The following is a 16,666-nucleotide window of genomic DNA, read 5'->3' as shown; positions in this document are numbered from 1 at the left end:
TCCTTCTCCTTGTTTGATGCTTTAAAGATGTACAGTGTTCAGGATTTTTTTTTTTTAAAAAAGAGGCTGATATCTTTCTCCTGGTGCTAATGCTGAGTACAGCAGTAAAGATATGGCAGGCAACAGGTGGTGACGTGAAAAAGATATTAAAACGGACTGAGTGGCACTCCAACTGCAATTATCACAGTTTGATGGGTCTTGAATCGTTACATTGTAGATGGCAACAGAATAAGGTTTCTTACCATTCCAGACTTTCTGTGGTAGTAACTGAACACCGGAAAGCGCCCACCTTGTCGAAAGTTGGCCACAGTCTTTAGTGCTGCATCACTGATAGACTTGTGAACAATTACAGCATCAGGGTAGGTTGGGCACACTGCAAAGTCTTTATTCACGTAACTAAGCCTCCAATTATCGGTCTACATGAGGAAAACACAGATAACAGACAACTTTTAGTAATTATTGAACAGTGAAGGGATTAGTTCCATTGAAAATGAATGGATCTATCGGGAGTGGAACACAGGGAGGGGCCAGAATACCGGCAGATGAAGTGATGGGGTGCAAGTTCCTGCTGACATGGGAAGAGTCTCCCATCAAAGGTGGGATACCTTGGGAAAAGTTCCACCATTGCAGCAATGAACAACTGTAAGGTGCAGCTTGCGCCTCCTAGCAACCAACTTGAGAGCAACGTTTTAAGGCAGGTACAGTGCAGCTGAGTCAATAAATGGCTGGTCTATGAAATGGGGAATGGAACACGTACCCACCCTGGAAACCAGGTTAGAATGGACATTAATGCTCCAATTCAGTAACTTTCCATCAATGTGAGATTTCCGCAAATCGCAATGGATTTCCACAGTCTGCCAAAGGTTCCCCAAATCAACCAGATTTGGCTTTTTTGCTTTTGTGGCTTCTGAATTTTTCGTGGCCGTCAGAATTTAAAAAAAAACCAAACACAGTGATGGCGTGGGCATCAGAAACCTTCAGGCCGGGATTTTCCCGCTCCTGGCTGGGGCGGGTGTCGTGGTGGGCGCGGCCAGGAAATATCACGAGAAAGTCCCGCCGTTGTTAAACCAGTTTGCGCCTGAGCACTGCAGCCTTCTGCGGCAGGCCGCATCTCCCATCGTGGCACGTTGGAATCGTCATTTCAATAAATTTGCGTCTCATTATATCTCGCTGGAATCATCCCTCCCCCACCCCCCCCCCCACAATGGATCATTGGGGCACAGCGGCGTGCAGTCAGAACGGTGCGTTTCCCAACGCTGTAGAAACAATGGGCACCTGGCAACCTGCAATTTGCTCGTGACTTTGAGGTTCTTTCGCCTACCTTGCATCGTGGTAATCAGTGCCAGGCTTTGTAAGCAACACCACATCGCTCTCAGGGGGGGTGGCACAGACAAGTCTCTTCCCACCAGAGCAGCGGTAAGGCCGGGGTGGCTTTTGATGGGCTGCAGGGCTAGGCTTGCACTGGGGAAGGGGGGGTAACTGGCTGGGGGCATGGGAAGGAACTTAAGGGTTAGGTCTGCACTGAGAGGGACGAGTGGGGACGGCTGCACTCAGACACATGACTGGGGGAGGGTGCGCGGGGGTCGGGGGAGGGTGCGCGGGGGTCGGTGGGGTGTGGGGGGAGGGTGCGCGGGGTTGGGGGGGTGGGGGGTTGCTGTTATTGTCCTCAGCCCCAGGATGGGGAGAGAGTATGTTGCAGATCATTCACCCTCTTTCTGCACTGGGTGGCTGACCTCATCTGTGCGGCGCCGGCACTGACCATCGCTGCCACCACCTGCCCAAGCGGTGAGTTTCATGAACCTCTTCCGGCCATCACGTGGGTACAGGACATCACTGTGAGCCCCGAATGCGTCCAGCAGGTGTTTCAGTGAGGCGTCACTGAATCTCGGAGCAGTATGCTTCTTCCCCTTGAGAACCATGTCTTCCGTAGAGCAGTCCTGGGGGCTGCAGACATCAGAATAGTTGTGCACGCGTGTCCTTTAAACGTGGCGCCCAGAATGAGGAAGTGGTGAGCTCACGGTGGGGTGAGCGAATCAGAGGCTTCCCACCCACAATCCAACGTGTTTCCCGTGCATGCATAATGAATGCAGCGGGAAGCGGACACCACAGCACAAAACCCCACCATTGCAGCCAGCGGGTGAAATGGTGTTTCTCACACCCCCTGCAGCACTTAGTGTAGTGAGGAGGAAATCCCGCCCTTAGTCCGAGCTGCCAAAGAACAACCACGATTGAAAGAATTATCTCCAGATTTGAAAGTAACTTGGCATTTAAATCATTCTTTTCATAATTCAATGGCTGCAGTTTTGATTACCTTTTGGTGTTTGTCATTTTAATGAGCTGGACACACACGGTGTCTTGCTGTGCAAGAGTGGAACATAACAATTTTTGCCATGCACTAATCATGTTCATCTCCCTTCTTCACTCCCATAGCAAAGGGGAGAGAAGTTCAAGAGGATAAAAATAGGACAATATCAATGAAACACATTCAAATATGAACAATTTTTACACTTTTTCTCTTTAAACTTTCTCGTAGGTTGAGGGTACCAGGATAAACTAACATGTATAGACAGCTTAGTAAACTGCTCTTCAGGAGTGAACGAGTCCCAGCCTTCCTGAAGGTTCAGTTGTTTTGGTCGATAGAAGAAGGGGTACATGTGACTTGTAGGTTCCAGAGATGACAGAGCCTAAAAAAACAAAATCAGAGCAATAGGAAATTGGATCAAAGAAATGTAGCAGAAACATCAGTGAAAATGTCTCAAGATTTTATTATTGGATCAGAATGATACAACGTGTTTGCCTTTTGAGGTTGGAGTAAAATTAGGATATGAAAATATTTGTGATACAAAAAAGTGCCGAATTTGACTCGCAATTACAAATGTGTAACTATTTTTTGAAGTAATATCAAAAACAGATGAAGTTACCCTGCCCCTCCCACCACTAAGTAACATAAATAATCAATGGGGAAGAAAAGGCTATCCAGTCCATCGAGCCAACTCTACATTCAGAGTGGTGAAACGTTGTGACCTCATCACCCCACACCCATCCTGGGAGAGGCAAAAAACATGGAGAAAAAAAACATGACCAATAATGGGAGAAAGAAATCTAGACAATTGATCTCCCACTCCCTCAGGCAATCAAGAAGCAGCCTGAAGGTCATATTGACCATGTGTACATTGAGTATTAATTAACTTACCTTCTGTATGATGGGATCTCTGCCCGGTTTATTTATGTCTTAGATTGTATTAATGTCCCTCTAGGGAAATGATCAAATATCATTATTTTCCAGTGGCTGTAATGATTATGATGGATCCTCCATATGGCATTTCACTGCACCAAAAGTTTGGAATTTATTTGGAATGATTTGTGAGTTATCGTTTAGTTGCAAGGATCAGAATTAACACCTATTATGAAACCGGACTTCGTTTCTTAATGACTGTTCTCTTAATGTTTCTTGTGCATCAAAGTGAAGGATATTAGTGCGGAGAATGAATATTTTTCACCTGCGGACCCTCTCTGATCTGCTATTATGTATGTGAAGAAAACACTCTGACATTAGTCTCAGCGAGCACCTAAACTCAAAACATAACATTTGCTACTCTGTAAACTGAGTCTTTTCCTGGCTGCTCCATGCCTGAACACATAACTGTAGTCACAATGCTTTAAAAAAGATCATTTTGTGAAGGACTTTGAGTTATTTAATGTAATGATACACTGTCCACCTGTCCTTCTGGTTTCAGTATTAGTTGGTGGTTTTGTGATCTGAACTGGGGCTTATTATTCAAATTTATTGCACTTAACCAGCACATGTTAGCATCCTCCCACCTACGAGAGATGATGGACAGGCAACAAACAATCCATTTAGGTTGGGGTCCTTTGTTTGGTGCACCTTTGCTGAAGGCCAACCCTTGAGAGGCAGGTTCTGTCACAAGCGCTGCACATGAAGCGTGATGTTGTGGGTTGTTGTTTCCAGTGTTGGCGCCGGTTGCCAAGCTGCTGTAGCCACTGGTTGTCATGGTAACCATCAGCAAAAGGGCATTTCTATTCCTTTGGATTAGACTGAATTCACATTCAGATCCCAGAGGTGAAAAAATAACAGGGATGATTTCACAATCCATGACTTCCAGCAGATTGAGGCTCCTGAAATGAGTGTTTCTCTGGAACTAAAATTAATTGACGCAAAATGATGGCCCATGTCTCAATGAGCTTTACTTGGGGGCATCAAATCCAGCTGGAAGCACAACAGGAAATCACCCATAATTTCCAACTTATTCTCCTACATTTCCCATGTGAATAGAGCAGTTTCTATCTTAAATCTGACTGTAGAAATTCTGCTTCTGTTGTCCGCAACCCGCAAGATTCTGCCCAGTCAATTTATTAGAGAAAATTGTGCAGCAGCAGAATTCCGATCCTAATCTTTAATTTTCTTAATTCTTTGACAAGTGGAATAGGGATTTCTACAGACACTTTTAGCAGTCAATGGATTACCTCAATGGACTTTGCAATGTTCAAGCATTCTTCCATTCCTGGTATCTCCAGGTACATAACACTCAAGTCTTTACACTTAATAGTTATTATCCCTGAAGACCCTGCAAATCTGGAAAAGAAAGAAAATGTTTTGTGCTGTTTAAACACTTTCTGGAATGCAGTTACGGGATTCAAACAGAAACAACTGAAGATATTTTTCCCGATTTCCAGGAACAGGACTATCACAGGTGGATTTTTTAGTTCCATGTTCTAGCCTCAACTTCTGTAAGTAACAATGCTAGAATTCTGGTAGGCCGCCTATTGTATTGAAAAGATCCTGTCTATTCTGAAAGTGTTGGCAACTTCTTTAACATTAGCAATATATTGTAATATTCATTCTAGGTTGTTCACGCCCTACTGAATTGCATAGAAGATTGGAGGAACACAGCTATTGTTGAGGCAGTAGGCTGTACATATAAGGGTGTGAAGTTACACTACCCCTCTAAAGGGAGTGTAAAAGTAGAACCATTGAGACCTCATTTAGTTGTAGGATTTAATAGTGATTTCTAGTGGTGGAAGATGATAACTGTGACTGACTTCAGTAACTGCTATTTGATTTAATAAGTGACTTGTACAAAATGTATACACTTTCTTAGTCAGAATATAACAGAATATGAACAGTGATTATTTGGATTTATAAGTGAATCAGTTGAAGTTTTGTGTCCCTGGGAGGCATTGCTTAACAACAAGGCTGAGATGCCAATGTTGCATTAAGAGAGACATTAAGCATTATTGATAGGGAGCTTTTACTCTGCATCTAACCATGCCTGACATGATAATGTTATATTCCCCAGTACTTATTTTGCTGATCAAAAATTCATAGCAAAAAGTTCCAAAGTGATGTGGACTGCCATAGCTTCAGGTTGCAGCCTGTACCAATTAACTTCAGCATTTTCTGCTTGCACAAGAATAGATGTTTGGTGTTTGCTCACTTTCCCTTTGGAAGCCCTTTCAGTGCACAGCAACTAAACGTTTGCTTCCACAAAGCACAGAAATGTGTGAAGTCTGCTGTGCGCACACACATACACAGCCCCTTTCCCAATCCAAGATACCAGGCATTCTGAGCTCACGGGTTCTGAGTGTCAAATACACATGTACACATGTCTTTGAGCTCACAGGAATCGGAGCAAGGTGATTACTCTCCAGCACTTAAGGTAATGCAGTCAAAGTGGTAACAATACAATGAATGTTGGATGTCTACTGCTTCAAGATCTATAACTAGCAAGAAGTGCATTATAAGCTCTTTCAAAGTGAGGCTGACTGTGGCATTAACTGACAGACAAGGAGAAAAAATATGATTTCCATGTGAACTCAAAAAATGGAAGTGCTCATGTGAAAGGTCTGGGTCAGTAAAGTTGTACGTGTACCGTGCTGTCAAAAGCTTTGTGTCAGCTTCTGTTTTGGCAGCAATATGTTCATGCAATGGCTGTCACCATGTACAAAAACACGGGCAGACTCTCATTACCTCAGTTAAATGGCTGAAGTGATAATCCAAGAGTACAGTCGATACTGTTACATTCACGTTTAGGTTTTCATTTCTTTTTTGGTTCAGTGATGGAAAAATATTTCTTTATTTAATAGCTCGAGAAACTGTAAGGGCCATTGAAAGGTCAGAGAGCACTTCTTCACACAACAGGTAGTGAAAATCTGAAACCCTTTCCTCCAAAAAGCTACTGACAATTTCGGAACAAAGGCAGACAGATGGAGTTAAGGTACAGATCAGCCATAACCTGACTGAATAACATTACAGGCTTCAAGGGCTGAATGGCCTCCTCCTTTTCTAATGTTCCTATGTTCTTTACAGTCACATTAAATCAGAAAAGAGTCCATTGAATATAACAGATACAGAAAATGCACAAACAATAGCTTTGCAACACAGCATTAGCAATAACTGAGGCATTTCTTTAAAAAAATACCTTACAGAAAATAAGGCTAATTGCACCATTAAAGTTTCTGTTGCATTGAGGGAGAAAAATAAAAAAGTTTTTCAGAAGTCACTTTGGACAAACAATCTGCAAAAGCACAAACGCTTTTAAGCCTAACATGAAAGAAGCAGCTGGCAGCAATTAAATACCAGACCTGTCCCCGCTCTCCTGATTTACAAATTTGGTGCTTTGGTATCCACTTAGGTTCTGCACACTGATTGGAAAAAAAAGAGAGGGAGAAAAAAAAACAAACACAGGAGATATTAGTGTCAGAAAGAGGCATTTGTTAAATATTGAATCCTGATTTAACAAATCCTGCTTCTTCCAATCATGTTACAACAGAAAGTCAGAATAGCTCCTGCGGGTTAAATACAGACCATTGTTAAAGTTAACAAATGATGGGAATTTAAACTTAAATTAAAGGCATAGTGGAAACACACAGCAAATAAATAAACTTCTGAAAGAGAAGATTCAATCATCAGAACTGAGGTTAGATCATTGTTAATGTTATCATGCCATTTTTAAGAATAGTTTAAAATAACCTTGGGCTCAAAGTTTTGTGGACCCAGCCATAAGTGTCAGTTCACAGGGTTAGTGGCACAGCTCTTGGTTGGTGGGCATCTGTAGCATTTTGGACCTCATCCTAGCCTAGCTGTGGAGCAGTGTTGGTTCCAGAGTGGGGAAGGTTTGTACCTGGATTCCCTCCCACCTCCAGTCCTGGCATGGGATACTGCATGCCTAAATGTGGCTGCAAAATTTGTTATTAAAACGATCTCCTCTGTAGCAGCCCAGGTCGGGACCTTGGTCTGGAATGCCGAGTGGGCAATACTGCGCTGATCATGGCAGCAGAAACTGGGAGTCCCCAGAACTCCCTATGCCAACGGCCTTTATTGGGTTGAGCTGAGGCTGTGCCAAGGCCAAGAGGAAACTCCAACTGAAACTTGTATCCAGTCCGTGGAACTAATTCCTGATTGGAACTTGTGATCCTCCCATCACACACGCTTCTGCTGGAGTTACAGCAATAAATGCACTGAGAGGGCTGGCAACTTTTGGCTTTTTAACTAGGCCTTAAGAGTATATTCTAACTTCCTGATATTCCAACTTGACATTTTAGCTTCCTGTTGGAATACTGCAAATAGCTATAAATATAAAAACTGTGGCTACAAGAACAGGTCAGAGGCTAGGAATCCTGTGGCAAGTAACTCACCTCCTGACTCCCCAAAGCCTGTCCACCATCTACAAGGCACAAGTCAAGAGTGTGATGGAATACTCCCCACTTGCCTGGATGAGTGCAGCTCCCACAACACTCAAGAAGCTTGACACCATCCAGGACAAAGCAGCCCCCTTGATTGACACCACATCCGCAAACTTTCATTCCCTCCACCATAGTTGCACAGTAGCAGCAGTGTGTACCATCTACAAGATGCACTGCAGGAATTCACAAAGGCTCCTTCGACAGCACCTTCCAAGCCCATGACCACTATCATCTAGAAAGGCAAAGGCAGCAGATAGATGGGAACACCACCGCCTGGAAGTTCCCCTGCAAGTCACTCACCATCCTGACTTAGAAATATATCACCGTACCTTCACTGTCACTGGGTCATAATCCTGGAACTCCCTCCCTAACAGCACTGTGGGTGTATCTATACCACATGGACTGCAGCGGTTCAAGAAGGCAGCTCACCACCACCTTCTCAAGGGCAATTAGGAATAGGCAGTAAATGCTGGCCTAGCCAGCGACACCCAAATCCCATGAATGAATAAAAAAAAATTCAAGATTTTCCTGCATCTTAAAAATGAAGGAAATTAAATTCTTAATTGGCCAGCGCTGATCTGAAAATGATTCCTGACGAACAGCAAATACTTGACCATGAAGTGCTCATCTTTAGTTACTGTGTATTGTTGATTGGTGATATACTAGAGATGAGGAAATAAAGTGATCCCTGCGTTATAATAGCACTTGACAGTGAGGATTCATTCATTTAACATAAACTTTAAAAAGTACACAAACCTGTCCTCATTTTCACAATGTTTAATCATTAGTTAATTATTGAAAGGACTGAATCATTATTTAAACAATGTTCTACCTTGAAACCATTCTATGTGACTAAACATCTCAGTGTCAATGTCACAGTTATGTATTTATATGAGTGTGTATGTAATCTTTAACTTCAGAGATCAGTGTGCACATGGTTTTGTTCCTCGTTGGGAGTTCTGCTGTACATGCAATGGTTAAGTCTGGGGCTCAGAGAGACAGAGGTCCTCTTCCAGGATTGGAAAGCTGGGATGACACAATGATTTAGAATCATAGAGGCAGAGGAAAGTTACAGCACAGAAAGAGGCCATTCAGCTCATTGTGCCTGCACCAGCTAAAAAGTAATAAACTAGCCACCCATTCTAATTCCACCATCCAGCCCCTGGTCCATAGCCTTGCAGGTTACAGCACTTCAGGTGCAGATCCAGGTACCTTTTAAATGATTTGAGGGTTTCTGCCTCCACCACCAAACCAGGCAGCAAATTCCAGACACCCGGCACCCTCTGGGTGAGGAGGTTTTTCCTCATGTCCTCTCTAACCCTTCTACCAATCACCTTAAACTGTGCCCCCTGGTAATTGACCCCTCAGCCAGGGGAAACAAGTCTTTATGGTCTACCCTATCTAGGCCCCTGATAATTTTGTACACCTCAATTAGGTCACCCCTCAGCCTCCTCAGTTGTAAGGAAAACAACCCCAGCCTTTCCAATCTCTCCTCATAGCTGCAATTTTCAGGTCCTGGCAACATTCTTGTAAATCTCCTCTGTACTCTCTCCAGAGCAATTATGCTCTGTAATGTGGTGGCCAGAACTATACACAAAACTCCAGCTGTGGCCTAACCAGCATTTTATACAGTTCCAGCATTACATCCCTGACTTTGTATTCAATACCTCGTCAATAAAGGAAATCATTTCATGTGCTTTCTTTACCACCTTATCCACCTGTCCTGTTACCCGAGGGACCTGTGGACATGCCCTCCAAGGTCTCTCACTTCCACAACCCTCTCAATATCCTCCTGTTTATTGTGTATTCCCTTACTTTGTTTGCCCTCCCCAAATATATTACCTCACAACTCTCCAGATTGAATTCCATTTGCCACTTTTCTGTCCACTCAACCAAACCATTGATATCATTCTTGAGTTGACAGCTATCCTCTTCACTATCAACCACATGGCCAATTATTGTGTCATCTGCAAATTTCAAAAGCATGCCTCCCACATTTAAGTCCAAGTCATTAATATATACAACAAACAGCAGTTGCCCAACATTGAGCCCTGTGGAACACCACTGGAAACCGCTTTCCATTCACAAAAAAATCCATCGACCATTAACCTTTGTTTCCTGTCACTGAGCCAATTTTGGGTCCAACTCTCTAGAGTCCCCTGTATCCCATTCGATCTCACTTTTCTAACCAGTCTATCATGTGGGACCTTGTCAAATGCTTGACTGATATCCATGTAGACAACATCCACTGGACTACCCTCGTCAATCCTCCTTGTTACTAACTCAAAAAGTTCTATTAAGTTAGTAAGACGTGACCTTCCCCTAACTATTCATACTGACTATCCCTGATCAACCTGTGCCTTTCTAAGTGACAGTTTATCCTGTCTCTCAGAATTGTTTCCAATAATTTTCCCACCCCTGAAGTCAGACTGACGGGCCTATAATTTTCTGACCTATCCCTCGCACCCTTTTTAAATAATGGTACAACGTTTGCAGATCTCCAATCCTCTGGTACCTTGACTGTATCTAGTAAGGATTGGAAAATGATCCTCAGATCATCTGCTATTTCCTCCTTGGCTTCCTTTAACAACCTGGGATACAATCCAGCCGGCCCTGGTGATTTATCCACCTTCAAGGATGTCAATCTCTCCAGTGCATCCTCTCTCACTATGCTTATTGTGTCTAATATTTCACATTCCTCGTCTTTTAACCAGAATGTCTGCATCATCCTCCTCCTTAGTGAAGACAGAGACAAAGTACTCATTGAGAACCCTGCCCACATCTTCAGCATCAACACACAAGTTACCATGTACAACTCTGACAGGCCCTACCCTTTCCTTAGTTATTTTCCGGATCTTAATGTACCGGTAAAACATCTTTGGGTTTTCCTTGATTTTACCTGCCAATATTTTTTCATATCCTCTTTTTGCTTTCCTAATTTCCATTTTCACTTCCCCCCTGTACTTTCTATACTCCTCTAGGTTTTCTACAGTGTTAAGTTTTTTGTGACTGTCAGAAGCTTTCTTTTTCTGCTTTATCTTGCCCTGGATGCTTCTGGATAACCAGACGGCTCTAGATTTGGCAGTACCGCCCCCTTTTTCTTTGTGGGGGCATGTCTACACTGTGCCTGTAGAATCTCACCTTTGAATGCCTCCCACTGATTTGACATTGTTTTCTCTCCTAGTAGCTTTATCCAGTCCACTTTGGCCAGCTCACCTCTCAGCTTTGTAAAATTTGTCATCCTCTAATTCAGAACTTTTACTCCTGTTCTATCTTTATCCTTTTCCATAATTATTTAAATCTAACGTTATTATGGTCACCGTCTCCAAAATGGTCCCACCACTGCTACTTCATCCACTTGCCCAGCTTCATTTCCTGATACTAAATCCAGAATTGCACTCCCTCTCGTTGGGCTTGTAACATGCTGGCTGAAAAAGTTCTCTTGAATGCAGTTCAGGAACTTTGTGCCCTATGTGTCTATAACACTGTTCGTATCCCAGTTGATGTTTGGGTAGTTAAAGTCCCCAACTATCACTGCCCTGTTGTTTTTGAATTCAGAAATGTGCCTACATATTCACCCTTCTAACTCCCTCTCAGTATTAGGAGGTCTGTAGTCCACTCCTAGCAGTGTGGCTGCCCCTTTTTTATTTCTGAGCTCAACCCATATGGCCTCATTTGATGCTTCATTTAGTATATCGTCCCTCCTCACAGCTGTAATTAATTCTTTAACCAATAATACCACACCCCACCTTTTTTAGTTCCCTTTCTACCCTGCCTGAAAACTCGATATCCAGGGATGTTGAGCTGCCATTTTTGCTCCTCTTTAATCAAGTTTCCATTAAAGTGATGATATCATTCTGCCACGTATCTATCGGTTTCCTCAGCTCATTGGCTTTATTTCCTATACTCCTTGCATTATATACAACTCTTAACATTGCCAGATTCCTGTGCTGCACACTTTTTAACATGTGCTTCTTCTGTCTTTCAGAGTCACTCGCTAATTTTCTGTCTCCCGCTCCCTGTTCTGTATTTGTCCTATCTGAATCTGCCCTCAGGTTCCCACCCCCCCTGCCAATCTAGTTTAAACCATCCCCAACAGCACTAGCAAACCTCCCTGTGAGGATATTCACCCCAGGCTTGTTCAGGTGTACACTGTCTGGCTTGTACACATCCCACCTTTCCCAGAACCAGTCCCAATGCCTCAGAAATCTGAAGCCCTCCCTCCTACATCAGCTTTCCAGCCATGAATTCAATCACTCAATTCTCCTATTTCTAGCATGTAGCACTGGGGGTTATCCTGAGATTATTGCTTCAGAAATCTTGCTTTTCAATCTCCTTCCTAACTCCTTGAAATCTGCTTTGAGGACCTCATATCCTTTCCTACCTAAGTCAATGTGGACCATGACCTCTGGCTGTTTACCCTCCCCCAGGAGAATGTCCTGCAGCTGCTCCGTGACACCCTTGAACCTGGCACTAGGGAGGCAACATACCACCCTGGAGTCACACACAGAAACCCTGATCTGTTCCCTTATCTACCGACTCCCCTATCACTATTGCTCTTCCTTTCTTCTTCCTCCCCTCCTATACAGCTGAGCCACATGTGGTGCCACAAACATGGCTTTGACTGCACTCCCCCGAGGAACCAACACTCTCATCAGTATCCAAAATAGAAAACCGATTAGCGAGTGGGACCCCAGGGGACTCCTGCACTACTAGACTGGTTCTTTTGGACTGCCTGACGGTCACCCATTTCCCTTTCTGGCTCCATGTTCTTAAGCTGTGGTATGACCACCTCTCTGAACGTGCTATCCAAATAGCCCTCAGCCTCGTGGATCTGCCACAGTGACTCCACCAGGAGCTCATTTCTGTAGCTGGTGACACCTCCTGCACATGTGGCTGTCTAGGTCACTGGTAGCATTACGTCTTCCCATATATTACATGATGCACATTCCACGTGACCGAGCTGCCCTGCCATGCCTAAACTTTACTTCACTTACATTAACTTTATTTTTCTTTGGTTTGCTTATATTACTTTATTTTACTTGGTCTTGACTTAACTGTACTTCCCTCTTGCTTTTGTTTCTTACTTAAATTTAAGTAGCTGCGTTCTATAAAAATAATTCTCAATTCTAATTTTCAGCTATTTAAAGACACTCCCTAACAGCAGTTTCTCACCAATCAATGAACATAAGGTTTTCCTGTAATGTCATTCTGATTTTTTTTTAAACTTAGCCAGCTCCCGAGTAGGTCTGGTCTGGCTCTCTCTGCTCCCTGAAGGTAAGAGAAGGCCCCAAACCTCGCCCTGACTTTTACCTGCTCCTAAGTAGAGGTATTACCTGCCGATCTGGTTCTCTCTGCTCCCTGAAGGATGAGTTTTAACGATACTTGGAATATTGCGTGCAATTCTGGTCGCCACATTACCAGAAGGATATGGGGGTGTTGGAGAGGGTACAGAGGAGGTTTACCAGGATGCTGCCTGGTCTGGAGGTTATTAGCTATGAGGAGAGGTTGGAGAAACTCGGATTGTTCTCACTAGAGCGACGGAGATTGAGGGGCGACTTGATAGAAGTTTACAAAATTATGAGTGGTATGGACAGAGTAGATAGTCAGAAGCTTTTTCCCAGGGTGGAAGAGTCAATTACTAGGGGACATAGGTTTAAGGTGAGAGGAGAAAACTATAGAGAAGATGTGCGGGGTAAGTTTTTTAAGCAGAGGGTGATGAGTGTCTGGAATTTGCTGCCAGAGGAGGTGGTGGAAGCAGGTACGATAGTGGTGTTTAAGAGGTAGCTTGACAAATACATGAATAGGATGGGAATAGAGGGATACGGACCCTGGAAGTGCAAAATGTTTTAGTTGACGGGCAATATGATCAGCGCAGGCTTGGAGGGCCGAAGGGCCTGTTCCTGTGCTGTACTTTTCTTTGTTCTTTCTTTTCTTTGATAAACAAGCAAAATTTCCACCAACCACTTATCTGTTTTCCTCTGATGTCACACTTTGATTTCGATCAGAAGGTGGCCGCTCTCGGCTTGGGATTTGGGGGCAGGGGTGGGTGGTGAGGAACATAGACTGGACAGATCTTCTCTCTGATGCTGACTGCCTATTCCTGGCTATTCCTTTCCCACGCTGTCTTTTAGACACGGAAAATATATATCAATCACAAATCCCAGAAGAGCATTTCAAGTGTATTTCTATTTCTTGCAATTTTCTTTCCGTTCCTCTGCTCAATTTGTGGAGTGTTTTGTGTGTCAGGCATTGGTCCCTTGGAAAGTCAATAAAATGAAAAAACAAAATCACCTATAACCTTTCAAGAAGGATTCTCATTGTTGAGAACATGATTGACATCACCCCGGTGAGTGGACAGATTTCCTGAAACGGGTGTTCCGTTTCATTTTCGTTGACACAGGGGGGGACATTTTAGAGGAAGCAGAATGGAAACTAAAAGCAACAACAAGCAATTCTACTTCCAAAATCAAACAGTTACAAAGAATCCAGGGCTGCATATAAAACTCTTTTTGATTTTGGCGCATTTGGTGATTTTTTTGGACATCTTTGATTTTGTACAGATCGCAATAATTGTCAATGTGCTGAACTAACATGTCTATCCAAAGCTGAAGGGAGATTCCCTGAGTCATGAAGGTACAATCAAACATTTCTTTAATTATCCTCCCTAACGATGCACTAATAGAGATGGTAACTCTGGTGAAACACCTAATTCATCCAGGCTGGAGTGGTTTAGTTTTATGTTCCTTTTCATTTACCAGCTCTCTTGTGGAACTCAAAAACATCCCTTTCAGGGAATCTGCCTGAACTGGTCACTGTAGTGAGGTCAGGTATTCCCCTCAGCAAGAGCTTGAGGATTTTAGTTTCACTTTTTTATAACCAATTACAAATCTCGGTTTGACCCACGTTATTGTGACCTTCCTTGCTGGCGATCTCGGGGGTGTTTGCTAGATATTAGTCTAGGATATTGTTACTGAAGAAGAGCTGGGCTATTTCCTCTCTTTATATTTTGGGCCCGATTTTAACCCACTCAAAGCTCATTCCCTTACCCCAAGTTAAAATCATGTCTCCGAAATTTCAATTTCACCAGCCTGCACAACTTTCTTCACTTTTGGGAAACCCAGACACAACCCACCACCTTAGTCTTTTATGCATTTTTTCTCTCCTAAAGACAGAGAGCTCCCTACCCTCTCAATCTTCACAACCTTCCATAACCTACAGATTTCTGAAGCCCAGTAAAAAAAAACTTTGGTAACTGGAATCATGTATGAACCAATGGGCCGAATTTTACCCGTGGCTTGCAGGATTGGTGGGGGTGGGCAGGAATCCGACCGCTGCCCGTGATCGGCAGCGCTCCGTGATTTTACGTGGACGGGACAATTAAGGCCCACCCAGCGTGATACGTGGCCTGGAATGTACGAGGAGGGGTGGGCGGGGGTGGCGGGGGGTTGGGATGTCCGTGGTTCCAATGGCGACGCGGCGGCCGATTGAAATGGGACCTCGGCAGCCCCTGGAAGGCTGCTGGAGGAGGTGCCAGCGAAGGGCACGGGAGCGTTGCCAATGGAGACCGTAGCGAGTGGACACGGCAGGTGGGAGGGCAGGCCAATGGGGCAGACGGCCCCGTGTTTTTTGGACGAGTGCCTCACAGCCCTCCTGGAGGAGGTGGCAGCAAAGAGAGAAACCCTTGTTCCCAGAGAAAGGAGGGCGAGGCCCCCCTCCTCACCAAAAGGGCCTGGGAGGAGGTGGCATCCAGGGTCAGCAGCCACAATGTGGTGATGTGGTGAGGCGCACACGGGTCCAGTGCCGGAAGCGCTTCAACAATCTGCTGCGATCGGGGAGGGTGAGAACCCTGTTGGCATGGGTCACTTAGCACAGCAGTTAAGAGCTGCCCATCCCCCCCTTGGACCTCAGAGGTGTTAGAGTGTAAGGGGCAAATGCCAATGAGGCAGGAGCTGGCCAAGGGGCTGAGCCCTGGCTGCTTGGACTGAGTGTCTTGTGGCTCCAGGGTCACAAATGGGCTGAGTCCTGTGAGGGGTTCCTCAGGTGGGGTTGGCCAGGCTGTAATGGGGCTGCAGGTAGAGAGTGGGCTCATCAATGCTCCTCTGTCCTTTCAGGAGAAAACATCCCACAACAATGCTGAGAGGCTGCGGACTGGTTGGGGACCTCCACACCTCCTCACCCTCACTCAATGTGAGTAGGAGGCCCTGGAGTTGGAGAGGCGCCCTGCACCCTGGTCAAGCGGCCGCGGTGAGGTTGAGGTGCCACAGGGAGGTAAGAGCGCAGTGCACTGAGGTGAGAACGTCTGTCATTGCAACCATTCCAGTGTAGTCTCTATGTTGATGTGAGCCTCGAACCTGGAATCTCCATTGATAATGGAAAGATGAGGGCACCCTGATCTGGGTACCAGGCATGCACGGTGACAGTGTCATCACTTAATCTAATAACAGATCCTTCATATCTCTTTTAGGCTCACCAGCAGTTCATTATGAGCAGCCTGAAGGCCCACTCCTGACCCCTGAGGACCACCATGCACACCACGCACCTATGTCACACCCTCTCTGTCAAGCAGGCACCAGCGCAGATACCAGCAGCTCAGTGCCATGTAGTGTATCGGTGCACATTGGTGAGGACACTTCACACTCGCTTGAGGTGTCACATGAGGGGACATATCAGGGAATTTTTTTTCTCTATTTTTCAATGTGCAGCCAATCTCCCTGAGGCAGCACTTAACCTCAGGGAGATGAGTGCCCTCTTTTGTGTGTATTCTCAGGATTCCGCCCCCCCCCACCCCCCACCCGCACAGGGAGTGCATAGCGCTTCCCTGCGGACGTCACTCTGGGTGGGCCTTAATTGACCTGCCCACGTAAAATGGCGGTGCACCCCTGATCGGGGGCACCGATCGGAGGTATACCTCCGTGCACCCGCTCTTCAATGTCCCCCCCCCAACTGGGAAAAATTCTGC

The 16,666-nt window shown here is 44.9% G+C and overlaps 1 protein-coding gene across 6 annotated transcripts in view; it reads right to left on the bottom strand.

The window, feature by feature from the left end:
• The window catches only part of LOC121291405 (myotubularin-related protein 9-like), a 54,516-nt gene that overhangs the window by 22,040 nt on the left and 15,810 nt on the right, over positions 1-16,666 (bottom strand). For 4 of the 6 annotated variants that reach the window (XM_041212519.1, XM_041212523.1, XM_041212521.1 and 1 more), the window contains 4 exons: positions 6,604-6,663; positions 4,486-4,594; positions 2,559-2,684; positions 243-416 (listed from right to left, as the gene is read on the bottom strand). In XM_041212519.1, the coding sequence (XP_041068453.1) occupies positions 243-416; positions 2,559-2,684; positions 4,486-4,594; positions 6,604-6,663 (469 nt within the window). The remainder of the gene's footprint in view (positions 1-242; positions 417-2,558; positions 2,685-4,485; positions 4,595-6,603; positions 6,664-16,666) is intronic. The other 2 variants (XM_041212520.1, XM_041212524.1) reach the window with 2 other exon arrangements.

The sequence above is a fragment of the Carcharodon carcharias genome, chromosome 19 (genome assembly GCF_017639515.1).
Source record: "Carcharodon carcharias isolate sCarCar2 chromosome 19, sCarCar2.pri, whole genome shotgun sequence".
NCBI lineage: Eukaryota > Metazoa > Chordata > Chondrichthyes > Lamniformes > Lamnidae > Carcharodon > Carcharodon carcharias.
Note: the sequence above shows the minus strand (reverse complement) of the source record. Positions and strands in the feature narration are given on the sequence as shown.